This window comes from Triplophysa dalaica, chromosome 1, assembly GCF_015846415.1.
Source record: "Triplophysa dalaica isolate WHDGS20190420 chromosome 1, ASM1584641v1, whole genome shotgun sequence".
In the NCBI taxonomy this organism is placed as follows: Eukaryota; Metazoa; Chordata; class Actinopteri; order Cypriniformes; family Nemacheilidae; genus Triplophysa; species Triplophysa dalaica.
The window spans coordinates 23,418,004-23,436,789 of NC_079542.1; the positions used below are offsets into that span (position 1 = coordinate 23,418,004).

At 37.0% G+C, this 18,786-nt stretch overlaps 1 protein-coding gene across 10 annotated transcripts in view; it reads left to right on the forward strand.

The window, feature by feature from the left end:
• The first annotated feature begins 4,378 nt into the window (after positions 1 to 4,378).
• The window catches only part of dysf (dysferlin, limb girdle muscular dystrophy 2B (autosomal recessive)), an 83,301-nt gene continuing 68,893 nt past the window's right edge, over positions 4,379 to 18,786 (forward strand). For 5 of the 10 annotated variants that reach the window (XM_056749437.1, XM_056749440.1, XM_056749441.1 and 2 more), the window contains exons 1-5: positions 4,379 to 4,618; positions 4,732 to 6,400; positions 8,732 to 8,902; positions 15,959 to 16,014; positions 16,095 to 16,186. In XM_056749437.1, coding sequence (XP_056605415.1) covers positions 8,809 to 8,902; positions 15,959 to 16,014; positions 16,095 to 16,186 — 242 coding nt within the window. In that variant the 5' untranslated portion in view covers positions 4,379 to 4,618; positions 4,732 to 6,400; positions 8,732 to 8,808. Of the gene's footprint in view, positions 4,619 to 4,731; positions 6,401 to 8,163; positions 8,903 to 15,958; positions 16,015 to 16,094; positions 16,187 to 18,786 lie in introns of those variants that run through there. The other 5 variants (XM_056749443.1, XM_056749444.1, XM_056749434.1 and 2 more) reach the window with 4 other exon arrangements.

Below are 18,786 nucleotides of genomic sequence, written 5' to 3' on the forward strand. Positions count from 1 at the left end.
GGCTGTCAGAAAAGAAACAGTGACATCATGTGGCTAATTTTAAAATTGGTCAGGGCATACATGTTTACTTACTGAAAATATGGGCTTTGACTACTGTTTGTTAACACAAATCTAATATAAGGAAGTTCACAAGACTAATAATGTAGTATTTTGTTATTATTCAGAGAATGTAATTCTATATCATTTGATTTACACATGAAATATCACCTTCTCAGAATGTAAATACGATTAGCACTGTAGTGATCACTATATATTCCTGTAAATATGTGTCTCAGGGTTGCATATATACCGCACTACGCTTAACCCGTAAAGTGAGATTGAAAGTATTTGCATCTATTCTGCTTCGTTTTATGGTCAAAACATTCTTATCCTACAATACTTTCAGGCAATGACTTCTGGCACAATCTTCTATACTGACATTATACTGCCAGTATCAGTATTCACAGACAGAAGTCATGTTTTGTTTTTAAAATATAAAAATCTATGAAGGTAGTATTATGTTCTTTGTAATCATCATATTACTGTTGGTTTATTTTTATGGCAACACAAACAACCTGCTAAATAAATACTACTTATACACTCACATAATTCTATGACCAGGTTTCGCAGATAAGACTGGACTATATGTCTTTGTTAAATTAGGATATTTAAGTTGCTTTTATAGATTTTTTATACAAAAACATTACGGGTGTGCATCTTGAGACAAACAATGGCACTGATATATTTTAAGATATGGCAGGGCAAGTTGTTTTTAGCTAAGACAACTCAACATTCATTCAAGTCTGGGACTATAGTTTCAAGCCTTTACATAGCCTTTACTTCTTTAAAATTTTCTGGCTACGGTATATATTCTAATCCCATATTTAAGTAACATTTGTTAACATATCTAGTGGTCGACCGATTATCGAAGTGGCCGATTATCGGCGTCGATATCATTTTCAAAGCCGATTTGCCGATAAAGTCATTTAATTTTGAAATTCACCATTTGGCTCTGATGCAGCCAAGGATTTAGTGAGAGCAGTCGGAACACGTCACTCTAGGGGTTTGTCTAGACTAATGCCCGCCCACTGCCCCTCTGATTTGTTGGGACTAAGTCACTAGTCCGGCCAATCAACGCGGGAAGCTGCGGAACAGAAAGTGTTTTTCACTCTCACACCGAAAGCGCTGCTTCGGGTTCTTGCTCTCTGAGGTAAAGCAGCATCAGACGTTGAAATAAATCTCAATCCACTGCACTGAAGATGCAAATCACATCAATTTAATTAGTGCCTGAATTTCGGAGCAGCTTTACGAGTTTCCTGCAGGTTCTGCAGGATTTACGCATTATTATCATGTAGATATAATTCACATCCTCAGTATAACAATGATTTTGCTCTGCAAGCGAGCAGTACATTGCACACGCGTTTCTTGTAATTGATCGATCTGAAGTTTTGCATGTCATTTTAAGTAACGCCATTTCAAAAAGACAAGCCGTTTTAAAGCATAAAGAACTTGAATCGTCGGTCTTCTGTCAGAGAGCTGTCACGCACGCGCGCGCGCGCGCACGCACGCACACACACACACACACACACACACACACACAGACTCTGCATCTCAAGCTGCTCGCGACAAATGTTAGATCGAGTTATTTTTCGCAAGTTATTTATACACATAATTGTTCAGAGACACACATGGGTGTGATTAAAAGCCCGTCTTGCCGACAATACACTCAAGGAATAGGCTAATGTACTAACTAAGTGTGCCTAAAATATGCTTTTAATGTTATAGCTTCATGAAAACATTTGAGGTCTTTTCAACAACATACATAATAAAGCTATGAAGGCAATTAAATTATGTACACTTTTTATATAAATTCAAATTGTGCTAGTTTATCCAATGATGAGCAAAATGATTAATTGAATAGTTCTAGAATTGTATGCAATTTTTAAGTCATCAGAACATATTTTTTTCCATAAATAAAATGTATTCCATTCAATTAATTTTTTCATTTGTTTGCTTGTTGTTTTTTACTGTGTTGCTTGTGGTTTACAAAATGTTCACAGAATTCTGCTGGGTGCTCCCTTCTTTCTTTTTTTATTAATAATATAAGTGTTATAATTAAGATTTCTCAGTCAGAATTAAAAATCTTTCAAATGTTTCAGAGCCTGTGTTCTTAATTTCTATATAAATTTACGTTTTTACACCATATATATATCGGTTCAAAATATCGGCTATCGGTCTAATTCACATGGAAATAATCGGTATCGGCCTGAAAAACGCATATCGGTCGACCTCTAATATAAACAAATTTGTGCAGTTATTATAAACAGCATAATGATTTCTGGACTCATTTCAGTCAATGGAAAATCGTTGTCTGTCCTCACCTGTTAGTGCGGTCTTAAAGTCCGGAAGAAAATAGATCTTAACTCCTCATTCATTCAAGACCCAGAAGGTAAGCTCATGTGACGTGTCAAGGTTTCAGTTTCATTTCATTGTAAAAAGGTGGTGAAACTATGTACTGTACAGTAACACATTTTACTTTTGCTTTACTATTCAAACACAACTTTGAATGGTTTGAGAATGACCTTAGGTCTTTTGACACGGGACAAGTGGCAACATCACAGTGGTCTTCAGAAAACACTAGAGCGTTTTTATACTAACAGTCAGATTTTTTATGTGTTTATATGTTTTGTATGTAGCTTTAAATGGATAGTTCACTCAAAAAAGAAAATTCTGTCATAATTTTTTTGTTGTGTTGAACACAAAGAAAGATATTTTGAAGAATAAAGGGAAACATCTGTTACAGGATTCTTTATTTCCGACTACGTCACAAAGGTGACACAGCGTTAATGAATGTTAAGTTTCCCTTTGTAGAGGAGAATAAACAAAAATGTATAATAAAGAAAACAGGTACAACTTAGGTAGATGTTTTTAGATCACCAGAAAAGTACAGTGTTTCAAATCAAAGAAACACAGTTGGTAAACAAAAGAAAGACATTGGATACGCTACTTTGCTGTCACAGTAACCCCAAACATAGTCAGCTTTGACCGTTAGATGCAATTCAACCCCAAATAAAACAACGGTAGTGGATGTGAATTCTGAGACCAGATGCACTCTCAGGCCAGATGCACTGTCAGCGGCGCATGCGCACTCCGACACATGCAGTCTCAGCCGCGCATGCGCACTCAAACAAACGCACTGTCAGACACGTGTGTGAATTAAATGCACCTACAGGCCAATTATAAGTATATTTATTAAATATTCAATTTATTTATTTATTCTCATACAAGATTAAGTCGAAGTAAAAGTGTTATTATCAATTATTTGACAAATATAATCGAAAACGTTCTTTAACATTATCAGACGAATGTTGTAAGTATATTGATTTCATTCATACAGTATTAGATAGATGTAAAGTATCGTTTTAATATATAAGATAATGTTTTCGAAACCTAACTTAATCCTTATAATCAATGGTAGATATATCGCATCTATGATACTTGGTTAACGATACATGTTCTTCATACAGTAATTTATTGAATAACTAACGTTATCTAAATTAATTTTGTAGCGTTGCTTGAAAACTCACAGGAAAGTTTGTAGGTGACCTGCACTATATAGTTATTTTTTAGACAATGTGTTTCTCAAAATTATTTAATATGACGTTGAAATCTATCAAATATAGGGATGTAACGATTCACTCAGCTCACGATGCGATTTATTCAAGATTTATTTTTACAAAATGAACAACTTCCCTTGTATTATTTCTAAAATGCTTCACGTTTCTTTGTATAATAAATTATGTTTTATTTCAAACAACAAAACTAACCTGCAATATTAAAACAAATTAATATTAGAACAATTATTTTTATATAAACAAACTATATATATAAACTATAATATATATATATATATATATATATATATATAGTATGTCTATATAATAAAACTTTATCATTAAACCATTGATTAACAAGCACCTGTTTATTGTAGAATGAGAAATTTATGTATATATGTGAGTTTGTTTATATTTTTAGGGTGGAAGATTACGTGTACAAGAAAAGGTTTTATTTAGTTATGTATTTTCATTATTAGTGCAGATGCTCATTAATGTATTTCAGCTATAATTATAATAAATACCTGGCCTTGAACTGAACCACCAGTATTCACGGTACTCTTAAAAAGCAGTAACCTTAACATTTTATTAATAGAATCTTACAGTTCACCTTGTGAAATACGTTAGAGCGTGCATGGGACGAGTGCGCATGCGCGGCTGAGAGTGCATGTAACGAGTGCGCATGCGCGGCTGACAGTGCATGTGACTAGTGCGCATGTGTCTGACAGTGCATCTCGTCTGCAGCCAGATGCTATTGGAGAAATGTGGTCACAGGTAAACAAAGATGGCGGATGACTCACGTGCGCACTCGGAGGCCCCTCTCCCCTGCGCTATCTCTGTCACTGCATCGGTTTACCGTCACCGCTCAGAACTTCCCCGCATGCACACAGGCATATAACCGGACGATCGTTTAATCCTCGCTCAGCAAACACTAATAACGGAGTTAGATATTACTCCTGCTGCCCGAGAAAACGTCTCCAATCCACTCGAGTGACACGAGCCAGTTCACACGTGCTCAAGGCAATGTAAGCGTTAGCCGTCTTTTTCGCTACCACTCGCATTCATGATTACATTTACATTTGGCAAACGCTTGTACCCAAAGCGACTTACATTGCTTTATCCTGTACATTTTACATAGGTATTTGCAATCGCCTGGGATCGAACCCACTTAACGCAATGCTCTAACCACTGAGCTACAGAACACATTTACGCAAGAGCTCCCCCGGTAGGTACAACCGCAGGCTGTTGCACATTCCCTGGTTGCAGATAAAAATAATAAACGAAACAAAAAATGCCTTGCATGTTCAACTCTAACCTTTACCTGCGCTAAAGTGGTTAATGTGGTGTCTGTCTGAACGGAAATGGCCTTTAAAACGATGGAAATAACCATTAACCATTAGCATTTAGTGACACTAGACTCAGTTCTATAGAACCTGAAGGTAGGGGTAAAATGGAGTATGCTTTGGTCCTCTGCAGTACATGAAGTGTTTTATAAAATAAAATTCACATAAAAAGTATTTAAAATAATAATCAAATGCTTATTTGCTATGAAAGGAACATTTTATTAGACGAGTAGTGTTCAATGATGTCGGAAAGCATGGATGTGATGTAAGTAAATCACCTCATACACAAGTATCAAATAATTTGAATCTGGCATTTTCACTGAATACAGTAATAGTGTATGTGAAAGAATATAGTAATTTTTGACAAATTAAAACATTTCATTGCTTTGTGCTTTATGTGTAATGTACATTGTTGTATGTTGCAATGTGCTCTACCATTTAAATGTTTTAAGTTTGCTAATTTTAAGCCCTTTTTAACCGTTTTTAACCCAAAGTAGTTTCTCACAGAAAGTTAACATGAAGATAGAGGACAAAGAAGATCAACAAACCAGGTAAATAGAACAGTTAGTAACGGACAACAATAAACAAACAAACAAAAACAAGAAAGTTTGCATAAATTTGATGCTCAATACTTTAAAAATAGCTGTGTGTGCTAATCTTTTTGTTTATACTGTTTCAGGTTAAGATCACTATTGTTGTGCAAAGAAACACGAATTTCCCAAAAGTTGTTGGTCACTCTGTTTAAACAAATGCGCTCCAAAAGTAGTCCGTCCCTTAAAGGGATAGTTCTCCCAAAAATGAAATTTCTTTGTTCATTTGGTCACCCTCATGTCATTACAAACCCGTATGATATTTTAGAATATTTTAAAGAATGTTGGTAACCAAACAGCAGACCCCACTGACCTTTGTTGTAAGTACACAATGCCACTGAGACATTTCTCAAAATATCGTCTTTTGTGTTCTAAAAGAAAAAGTCACATAGAGGTTTTATTTGACGCAAGAATAAATAAATGATGACAGAATTTCTGTTTTTGGGTAAGCTATCCCTTTAAATAATGCTGCGGTCTGTGATTGAAAGGGTAGTGTGTCTATGAGTCAGGGGCTTTAGAGCCGGACTGTGTGAGCGCAGGCTGCAAGGAGGTTGCTCTGTGGCAAAGCTCGTCTCTCTTTATTTCTCACTTGCTATCACTCTCTTATTTCCTGTTATTTTTGTCCATTATCTTGTCTTGGGATTGAAGGATCGAAAGCTTATTTGGATCTAGACACACCCCTAGTGGTCTGTCTGTGCACTGGACAGAAGTGCACTCTGCTCTGCTGTGTCACTAGTCGTGCTGGAATAGTCGTGGATCCTGCTGTACTGTAACTACAGAACACCCATGCTGCGTGTATTTGTCCTGTGTGCCCAGAATGTGCTCACGCATGATGAAGACGTCAGTGATGCCTACTGCACCGTCACTTATGAAGGTAGGCACCAGCGGGCTGGACATGGGTTGAATTTCAAGGTTGTCAGCTGTTTTTTTTGTGAAATTCATTGTATTTAGTTGTGATTTACCTACAATGGCATATTCTTTTCCGCACAATCACATCATTCTCTTATACTCCCTCATATTGGTCTGTCTTCCTACTTTCCACATTCCATTAAGCGGGCTATTATTGGAAAAGCAGATGCAGTGCCTCCCTGCCTTGTGTGTATATATATGGGTGTCCTGTTGCACATGGAATATGTGTGAGCGATCGTGCTGCAGGGTTGTGCTGTGTTTCTAATAGATGCTATTTCATCAGCGCTTGGGTTCAGCGTGGGGCACTCATGGCTTTATTTTCAAAGCTTTTGGTGGCCCATGATTAATGTGGATTGGACCAACTGGCCACTGTGTCAGTCAAGTTTCTATCTTGTAAAATCATATAAACATAATAAACATGATATTGTCTTTCTCAATAGTATAAACATTAATCAAGTAGCTCAAATACATGACATTTTTATGAATGTCTGTCTCAGAAACACAAATACACTTAGGCTCTCGGTCACCCTACGAGCAAAGAAATACAATTGTTTTGCTCAATAGAGTGCTTGTCATAGCTTTTATTCACGAGGCAATCGAGCAGACTCAGAGAGAGCAGCAGGAATTGCTAAAGTGCAAAATCATGATTTAAAAATCAATATAATGGAGCGTTCCATTCCACTGATTCAGAGTAAATATTAGACAGGTCAGTCTTATGTTTTTTGACCTGTGTCTCTGTTGCTAAAGTTTAATTGTAAAAATATCTGCTTAGAGTTTTCAATACACATGCTATTTTAAAATCTGAAAACACTTAATAACACTTTATTTACAGAACAAACCCTTATTATAGTATATGTAGGTAAGTACAGAAATGCAGGTTAAAATCGACATCTAAATTTAAAATCTAAATCCACATCAACATTTTTATCTTACATGACAAAAAGAGTATGTATATTATGGTAATAATATTTGAGTATAGTTTAATTGCAGTAGTACACTACAGTGACCTGTAAATACTGAATATACTGTAGTAAATTAATAAACAGTGGTAAACAAGGTAGTATACTTTTTGTACTCTATTTATGTTCAGAAACACCAAAACATTAGAGCTGTACCCGTGGTCAGTTCTCATGTTCTTTATTTATAAGTTTATAATAAGTTTTGGTTCATGGGGACCTCCGTTTGGTCTGACCTGAGTCATCCCCTGATCCTTTGCTCCCTCTGTCACCCCCTACTGTCCTTTTGATCATTCACTTTTGTACAGAGAAATAGAGGCCGAAAAGCCTGTAAAATACACTACAGTATGTCGGAATTTTACTATGGTGCACTGCTGTATTTTTTTATGTGGTAATGGATTGATTATGGATTCAGAGAGATATTCATTGAAGCTTCAGCTGTCCCATTAAGTCATGGCAGTAGGTGGTGCTCCTCTACTAAAAATGTCTACTGATGTGTAAAAAGCTTTAAGTCTATTAACGTAAACTACTGACAAAATGAGTCATTCCATAGGGTAAACTATATGTCTTTTATGAAGTAATTGAGTGTTAACATTAATAATGTGCCAACTATTCAAACTTGTGTAACTTTTCAAAAATAGATTGTCTACCCAAAAAATGAACTTTCTATCATAATTTATTCATCCTCATGACTTTCAAAACCTGTATATGACTCTTTCTTGTGATATATTGAGGAATGACTCAGTAGTTTCGTGTCCATACATTAAAAGTCAATGGGATCCAGTGTTGTTTGGTTATGCTCTAAATAATATGTTTTGTGTTCTGCAGAAATAGTGGCACTTTTAATGTAGGCAGCTTTCCTGTAGCCCAGTGTTAAGAGCATGGCGCTAATAATGCCAAGGTTTTGGGTTCGATCCCAGGGGATTGCACATACCTAGAAACAAATGTATAGGATTATGCAATGTAAGTTGCTTTGGATAAAAGCGCCTGATAAATGTAAAAGTTTATTTTTTTGTCTTTATCATGCTTTTATTTTCTAAAATGTGGATGAGGAGAAAAAAAACAAGGCAGCAGGAAATGTTTAAATTTCCTCTTGAGTTATGGGCAGGGTCACTGCAAGCGTGGTCGAAAGTAAGATTGTCTTCTCTGGCTCAGTATGTTCTTACATGACAATCTCTGGTGATTATGTAAATTCTTGTAAGGGACACATTTGTTAAGCACATCAGGCTCCTGATCAAAGAAATAGAGATTGATCTTCTCCGGATTGCAAGGGTTGAGGTCACAACCATCTTCATCTTTGGACCTAAAGATCATAGAATACATTTATCTATTCTCGTCAGGATCTTTGCCTCTTCAGTGATCTGATGGTAGTTGGACTTGCTTATCTGTTGGAGTGTTGTTTGGGCATCAAGGCAACATGTTGAGGTGTTTTCTGCAGAGGGCGACCAACCTAAAGAATGTAGAAAAGGGGGAAAGGCATAGTGACCCGCTTGCTAGCATCACTTTCAGAGGTAAGACGTAACTCCAGAAACCAGTGATTTTACACCAATGTGAGGTACAGTTTTTTGAGAATCTGCTGGAAATTGTCAACCAACTGCATTGGTGAGTCTTTAGATATATAGATGTCACCTTATGCCTGAACAGCATTCAGTTTCTAAGGTTAGAATTGAAACCTTAATAGTTAAATAGGGGCAAGTAATAGAATACTGTAACACTGGATAATACCTCAAGATAAATAATGTAGATGTATGCGAGAGCTTATGATTTTTTTATAAGTATAAGTTCTTGCTTTGAATGAATGAATGACACACTCACTACTTTTAGACTCCCTCACAAACTGAGTGACAGTTCCTCTCATTGTTACAGATTTCCTGTTTTGGCACAGGGATGTACGTGTACATGTGTTCACATTTTTTGTATGTTGGGCTTCTATGGTAACAACATACTCATCATCACATGTAAATGTCTAAATTGGCATTAAGAACAACCTCTAACTTTTAAAAATGTTCATTTGATAGCTTTAGCTTTAAGGTGTGTTTTGAGTTTGACATGTCTTGGTTATTAGCTGATAGTTCTTTCAGGATGCTTTAAGAAACAATGCAGTTCCTGCCTCTGTTATTTAACAGATCACTGGGAATAATCTTGACACAGTGTACGTCAAAGGTTTATAAATTAGAACTGCATGGTTTTGTTTTGATAATTTTTTACTTTTGATTCAAGCTTAGTTTGCATTGCTAAATTGGTTTTACATGTCAGTCAGGTTTCCCAGGTGAAACAAAGTACACTAGAAAACTCTTAAATGCACTGAAAGTGCTCTATTATTTTCATGCACTAATTTTACAAATTTACAAAAAAAGTAGTTTTAGTGCTTCTTAAAATGAACTTTATGTCTAAACCTCTGGCACCAAAAGTTAGTTCACCCTTAAGTGAAAATGTCCAAATTGGGCCCAACTAGCCATTTTCCAGTATATAGTGTTATGTTATTTTGAGGGGACAGCAAATCACACTGTTATACAAGCTGTCAACTCACTACTATATACTGTAGCAAAGTTTCATTTCTTTAGTGTTGTCACATGAAAAAATAAAATAAAATATTTACAAAAATGTGAGGGGTGTGGTCACTTCTCTGAGATTCTGTAGGTCATTGATTCATTCATTTTTTATTTTATGCATTTACTTGTTTTATATGCTGTATTCATATTCAGGTATCTGATGTCCATATTCTACATAATGTTTGTTATTGTTTATTATTCACACTGATCCAACGAATGCCCATATGAATAAACGAATAAAACCCATGCAAGAACTAGTGAACTGGATCTAAACCTTGGATCTGTGAGGTCTAACAGGTTGCCATAGTCAGTGAGATGGTAATTTTCTTGTGTAGTAAGGTGAGACCCTATGTCACTGACCATGCGGCACAACTCCTTGTCCAGGCCCTGATAATCTCAAGGTTGGACTACTGCAATGCTCTCCTTGCTGGTCTTCCGGCAAAGATTATCAAACCGCTCCAGCTGGTTCAGAACGCAGCAGCACGCCTCATCTTCCAACAGCCCAAAAGGGCTCATGTGACACCCCTTTTCATCTCTCTCCACTGGCTACCGGTTGAAGCCCGTATCAGATTCAAGTCACTAACGCTTGTCTACCGGACCATCACTGGATCTGCACCGGCTTACTTACACACCCTCCTGCACTTCTACACCCCATCAAGATCCCTGCGTTTAGCAAACCAACGGCGTCTTGTATTGCCTTCTCATAAGGACAGTAAATCGCGTTCCCGCTCATTTTGCTACACAACTTCTTCCTGGTGGAACATTCTTCCTAACTCTGTCCGGTCAACCACATCTCTCACAACATTCAAAAACCTACTTAAAACCCAACTCTTCTGTGAAGTAAAAAAAAAAAACAGGTACCTTTCTCTCAACAGGTAGTGGTCTAGCTTTAGCTGAAACCCGTAACTTTGTATTGGCACCTATTGTATTATGGCTCCTGTATGACATATCGCTTGTTGCTCCCTAACTCTTTGTAAGTCGCTTTGGATAAAAGCGTCTAAATGTAAATGTAAATGTAGTTAGGTAGGGTGGATACTATATATTGTTATTGCATTAAATTTCTGGGGAGATTTCAGCACTTTAAAAACGGTTGTGTTAAGAACAACAAAATGTCCCGAATTTAACACATTTCTGTCACAATCAACCCATGCAGTGTGTTAAAATTACACATAATGTTTTGAAATTTCGACAATTATATGTGTGTCATATACAAGAGCACAACAAAGTACAATCCAAAAGAGTATTTGAATAATTCCACAGGGAGAAATGAGTATCCACACATAAAAACCAACAGTGAACTGAACTGAACAGAAGGTATAAATAACAAGACTAATGAGGGACTAAACTGAACACAGGTGAACTGAATCAGTAATCAACAGAAACAAGTGATGGATTAATAATGAACACAGGCAAGGAAGACCGAAGACAAAAACAAACAAACTAAACAGACTATAATTGTGACAATATATGAAAATAAACACTGTTATCCACACACATTGTGCCACAACTTGTCATGTAATGTTTTGTGTACTTCCTCTACTTATCATATCTGAAGAGTGTCTGCCGCTCACTCTGTCAGTGACACTGAGTCAGTCTGTCCAATCGTTAAATACTGACACTAAACACTTGAAGGAAAATCAAGCATTTTGGACTTTATTCAGAGATGAACAAAGACAAGGTCATTGCTGGTGGGGTTGAGATTGCCACATGATTTGCACATATTTTGAGGTCTCTCACTGCTACTTGTTTTTCTGTTTAGTTTGTTCTTGATAGTTTTAATCAAATTCATGAGTTTAAATTTCAGTTGTGCATAGCTGCCAGTTTCACTTACCAGTAATTACTTTAATTGCGTTCTAATCTGCGGGATCTCATGTTCCTAATTAGGATTATGTGTGTGTGTACATGTTTCTTCCTGTGTAGGGCTATGTTTGTTAATTTTAGAGAGTAAAATGAGCTCCAGTAAGTGTTTTTCCTCAGGCCTAGCATCAAATACCATCTCCATATATAGTCGTCACAGATGCAAACTATGCTCTTGGTCTAACTGTCAAGTGTCCTTAATTTGAACTCTGAGTAAGCAACAGTATATGCAAACAGTGAGAGAGAGGGAGACAGCGAAAGAGAGCTTCAGTGTAAAAAACTATAAAAAAGCATTAATATTCCAGTTATGGGGAATCAAAGTAATATTTTATATAACCTAATTGTCATTTTCATTAAAGTTTTCATTTGTAAAGTGTTTGGTTAAGTCATTTAAACATTACAGTAGGCATACACGTGCGTTTGTGTGTACAAGAATAGGTTGGCACCAGAAAAACCCTGGGACTGTTCATCGACCCCGTGTGTAGTGACAATCTTAAGCCGGCAAGGGGAGGCAATGGCGACAGTTTTCCTGCAGCGAATACACTTTTTCGGCATGTAAAAACCCTTTACACACGACATAATAAGGATGGGTATCCCTTGCGGAGATGAGGGAGTCGCAGGCGGCATGGCATGCACACTACTGCGGGTCCGATGGGGGACCGGAGTGTTTATCCATGCGGGGCGTAAAGACAGGGGGTGTAGCCTGGTAATGAAAAGGTGGCAAGTTTGGGTGGCAAGCCGACCAAATTGATAAATTGCAACCAACTGTAGAATCCTGATAGCACGCCTGGTGAAGGCAGATCGAAGATGAGTCCAACTGTAGGCCAAGTGAAGTCAGACATGCACAGTAAGGCTGCGGAGCAAAGAGTTCGCGAGAAGCGAATGTCAACCGAGGAAAGGCAGCGGGTGCCTTTATGTATTAGGTGAAGGGGCGCTCCTGTCTGTCAAAGCCAGCCTTGGTCCAATTGGATGCTCCTACATAGGTACTGTATAGTGACATTTATGTATAATAAAATGTAAAAATTGTCATGTTTTTTGTACCCGAATTGTACATTTGCAGTCTATTCAACATTTTACAGCATTTCAAAAATACTTGAAGCTTATGTAAAATAAAGGTAAAAAATTCTTTAAAATACTCATAATCATAATATACTCATAATAATATCTACAAATCTATTTAGTATTTCAGTACGGCAATTAATTTTACATAATTGTAAAATTTTGCTAGCATCATTTTTCAGGACCCTAAACCACCAGGTACATGTGATTTGCATGATCTTGGCACACTAAGCGGCTATGTTTATGCAACTGGCCACTGGTCCTTTTTCATCCATAATTCTGTGTATCTTACCACACTGCACAGAATTATGCTTGAAAAAGGACCAGTGGCCAGTTGCATAAACATAGCCGCTTAGTTAAAGCAGGGTGTTCGATTTCTCATAGCCGTTGTTGATGTTAAAATCACCAACACAGACACACCCCTACCCCCATATTTCGCTTTCGTCAGCGCTCGGCTCGACTAATGTCCATCCTGTAGACTGTGCACCTTACTGCTGATTGGCTACAAGGTTGTTTTGGTACTCGGCCCGACTTTGTCTAAACAAGCGAATTTGGAAAACGGACACCCCGCCTATAAAATTGTGTCTTAAAAACTATTCCCAAAGACTAACAAATAGTAAGGACTAATCAGTCATACTTTTCATATTTCAATTAGGCCAATCTACCTTTGTATGTTAACTGATTTGAAGAACTTATGACCAGTCTTAAAGCAGTTTATGCAACCGGGCCCAGTCCTTATAGACTGTTTTCACAATGACGTCAGTTAACTTCCGTGTTTCGCAAAGCAGTGTATTCTGTAAAGTTCCGGTTCGCCATCATATGGGAGATTTCTCAGTAAAATGCATGTATGTTTAAAATAAAACAAGTGGAATCTAGCTACCAGGACTTATTGCAAGAATATGACTTGACTAAGTAGAGAAGTTGACGATCAGCAGCAGATGGCAGTAGTGCAACAAAATAGATACAAGCTTGCCAGTAAAAACCTAGAAGAAGAAGTTTTGATCGTGTCGCGAGGAAAAACTAACCTTCACTAATAAACAAGTAAAAGAGATAACAAGTAGCGCTGGCGGAAAGATCAAAACACTGCTTCAGAAGATGCGTGACATCATGACTAGGGCCTATTCCAGTAACTAAACATTAACCATAGATTTATAGGCTATAACTAGATACGGCATTAGAAGTTGTTTCTATGGGCTGCTGTACCTAGGTAGTCCGCCATATTGGAAAATTGTGAGTCGGTCTTGTCTTGTGTTGACTGTTGCCAAGTCTGGTGTTTTCCCATGGAATTGGTCTACTTTTAAACGATTGCAGCAGTTTGTTTTTTCATCAGGTTAAGAGTGGAAGGAGAATGTTATTTAGCCGTCAATTTTAAGATCATTTTATTTCTTTTATTTAAATTTAATTTATTAGTTAATTTCTGTTTTTGGACTGCCGATATTAAGCTAGTGATGAATGATTTTGTTACTCAGATCTGGCAACCTTGCGTTTGCAACTTTATTTATACGTGTATATGATTATGAAAACTACTCAACGTTGTGTAAACTCAAACTTAATCCCTGTGATTTTCAAAGCCATGCCTGGCGGAGTGTTGTGTCATTTTAGAAAACTGTGAGTGACGTCAGTGGACTGTTCCAAGATGACAGACACATCTACATGTCTGGAGCACTTGAATGAGGCATCAAGTTATATATATATCTATGACATTTACTTCAGGTTTTGTTTCCTTGCTACTTTCAAAGTTCGTCCGTCGAAGTGTCTTAGGTATGTTCAAAACACACAGAACTTGATTAATGCTCACATTCCAGTTAGTATTCTTCATACTCTGGCTGAGGAAGTCATGGCAGGCCAGTCTTTGCCCCTTTCCTCAATCTTTTGTTATCTTTTTTTGGTTTGTGTATCTTAAGGCGTTCAGGTCTATCTCAGGCCTGCACTGGCTAGCAAAATTGTTCTCCCACAATGCCACTCAGTCTTTACCAAAGAAGCTTGTTTTTTGCTTTATTCCAATCACTTCACTTCTGCTGTAAGAAGTTGATAATCATTTTATCAGTTTGCATGGATAGAAATCTGTTTGCATGTCAAGATGTTTCAAAAGGGCTTTAAAAATAAACACTCTGCGCAATAGATCAATTAAGAATAGCCGGTTTCACAGACAAGGCTGAAGACTAGTCCAAGACTAAAATTAATGTTTGAGCTTTCTAATTTGAAAAAAACTCAACCTGACATATCCTAAAAAAATATGTCCAAGGCATTTTTATAAAAGTGACCTAAATATCTTAATTTAGCTAAGGCATAGTTATTATAGTTAAATTATACCTACATTTACATTTAGTCATTTGGCAGATGCTTTTATCCAAAGCGACTTACCACAGGGACAATCCCCCTGGAGCAACATGGAGTAAAGTGTCTTGCTCAAGGACACACTGGTGGTGGCTGCTGGGAATCGAACCAGCAACCTTTTGACTTAGCAGTTCAGTGGTTTAACCCACTAGACCACCATCTAACTTATCTGAGTCCCTGTGGAAATATTTCATGTGTATTTGTCAAGTGGAAGTTTGTATCCATTGTTCCTCTTCCTCTTACTGAAAACATGTTCATCATGGTTTTATTGGAGGCTGGCCACTGTGGATGTGGAAAATTATGTCAGAAACTATGGCCTCATTTTCCCCATCTGACAGACCATTTCCCTAGGTAAAAAGCATTCTTTGCATAGAGGTTTTTGTTATTTTTATTTATTTATTTACTCTATAGATTATAGACTTGCTACTGTACACACTGTAAAAACAATTTGGTAAAAAACGGATAAAGTACTGTCAGAAGATTATCCGAAAATTACATTTTTCCATTTTACGGACATTTCCGTTAATGCTAAAATGTAATTTAATGCAGTGTAAAATGCAAAATACAGGTAAAACAACTGTAAAAAATGATGTGGACAATTCCTTCATATAAATACAGTATATTGTGCGCAATTCGTTTTTTTAGAGTGCACATAATGATTGTTAGCATCACTGTGTCCATTTTGATTAAAGTTTTTTTTTACAATATTGTTAGAAATATTAACATGTACATATGTTTTTTAACATCATTTTTTTTCTGCAGGGGTAAAAAAGAAGACCAAAGTCATAAAAAATAATGTCAACCCAGTGTGGAATGAGGTTGGTTCACCTTGAACTTAACAGAATGAGGTGTTTAATAGACTTTCCGTTATTAAAAAAATGTATTTTCCTTTTCGCAGGGCTTTGAGTGGGACTTGAAAGGTGTGCCCTTAGATTCTGCAGCAGAGATTCATGTTGTCATCAAGGACCATGAGAAGATGGGCAGAAATAGGTGAAGTCTCTCTCTCTCTCTCTCTCTCTCTCTCTCTCTTTCTCTCGACCAAGGTTATTAAAAAAAAAGCACTTTTGGATTAAATCTGGGTATTTGTATGTGCGCAGGCATTTCGTGTTTCCTTGCCATCCACTATCCTGGCATGCATACTGTGTTTTTATTCGTTTTCTCAGATCCCTGTGAAGCAGATCGTTTTGATAATGCTGTCATGTGTACATAAACGATTCAAAAACGCATTGTGTAAATGTGGCCAAAGTGTATGTCAAACAAAATGGCCTTCCAACACTGCAATACCAGTTCAATTGTCTGCTGATCATGGCAAACAATCGCTCAACAATTTAGTTGTCTGCAGAATTTCTAGGATTGCTTCATTGTTTAAATTACTAGTTGCATTAGTGCGGGATGTGGTAAACAGACGCATTCCCTTATCCTCATTGTTCCCAAAGGCAGTTTTTTAAATGGCCAGTAGATGCATGTTACGAAATTGCTCTGATATGGAATACAAACAGAAAACACATAATTATTAAGGCTCTAATTACAAAGTAGACAATATCATATTAGCACCATTCACATGTCTTGGTGTTTACAGATATGTCACTGTTTGTTCATTCGTACATTAAAATGATTAGGTCCATTTTGAAAATGAAAGTGATAGCTGTTGGCTGAGAATCTATATACAGTATATAACAGTCCTCTCAATAATTTAAATTTCTTGTATGTTCATAAGAATTAATGTATTATAAATAATTTGGAAGAATGAATGGACAAATAAATGGTTCGACCTAGATCTGCAAATTATTTTAAGAACATTAATTCAAAGCTTTCATATTTATAGGTTGTGACTCAGAAGTGTTCTCAGCTGAAGTAACTAGGTCAATGGTTTAAACACAAAAATACATATAGGCCTTTATAATATATGTATTTTTTGTTTATTTATAAGCATCATCTTTGTATGCTTTATGAGCAACACACAAAATAAGGTAAAATACCACTTAAATGATCTGGAGAATAGTTGTAACAGAAAACGGAATAAATGAAGGAGGAGCAATTTGGATGGAGGGAAACACTCACAGGAAGTGAGTCAGTATGGTTTGTTGTGGCTCTTCTTTGCCATGTATTCCTTATCTGAGTCACAGAAAACCGATAAAAAGCCATTCTTAGACATGTTGGCCAGACACTGAAAAATATCACACAGGGTCAGATGCTTCACTCATGTATACCAATCATTTACATGAAGGAGCAGTGTGATTTTAGTGACATCTAGCGGTGGGGTTGTCAATTGCAACCAACACAACACCCCCTCCCTTTTAAAGCACTACGGTGGCTGACACAATACTTTTTGTTTTCAAAAAACTTACAAACAACACAAGACGAACAGTATACAAGGGGATACATATAACCAATCTTAAAAGATCTCAATACAAATAAAAGAGAGAAGAAAAGGTCAAGTTTTTGCTGCAGTTTGTCCATTTAGGGTTATTGTAGAGACAACATGGCCAACTTTGAGATAGAAACGAAAAACATAACGCTTTATTCTGTTAGGTCTTTATACACCGCTAAAGAAATAGTTAACTATATTACAGTTGAAAGAAAAAGTATGTGAACCCTTTGGGCTTACTTGGATTTCTTCATAAATTGGTCATAAAATGTGTTCTGATCTTCATCTAAGTCACAACAATAGAGAAACACAGTCTGCTTAAACTAATACCGCACAAACATTATACGTTTTCATGTTTTTATTGAACACAACATGTAAACATTCATAGTGCAGGGTGGAAAAAGTATGTGAAACCCTAGGCTAATGACTTCCCCAAGAGCTAATTGGAGCCAGGAGTCAGCCAACCTGGGGTCCAATCAATGTGATGAGATTGGATGTGTTGATTAAAGCTGGCCTGTCCAATAAAAAACACACACCAGTTTTGAGTTTGCTGTTCTGAAGAAGTGTTGTCTGATGTGATCATGCCTCGCACAAAAGAGCTCTCAGAAGACCTACGATCAAGAATTGTTGACTTACATAAAGCTGGAAAGGGCTACAAAAGTATATCTAAAAGCCTTGATGTCCATGTGTCCACGGTAAGACAGATTGTCTACAAATGGAGAAAGTTCAGCACTGTTGCTACACTCCCTAGGTGTGGTCGTCCTGTAAAGATGACTGCAAGAGCACAGTGCAGAATGCTCAATGAGGTGAAGAAGAATCCTAGAGTGTCAGCTAAACACTTACAGAAATCTCTGGCACATGCTAACATTTTTGTTGACAAATCTACAATAAGGAAAACATTAAACAAGAATGGACTTCATGGGAGGACACCACGGAGGAAGCCACTGCTGTCCAAAAAAAAACATTGCAGCACGTTTGAAGTTTGCAAAAGAGCACCTGGATGTTCCACAGCACTACTGGCAAAACATTCTGTGGACAGATGAAACCAAAATTGAGTTCTTTGGAAAGAACACACAACGCTATGTGTGGAGAACAAAAGGCACAGCACACCAACATGAAAACCTCATCCCAACTGTGAAATATGGGGGAGGGGGCATCATGGTTTGGGGCTGCTTTGCTGCCTCATGCCCTGGACGGATTACTGTCATCGATGGAAAAATGA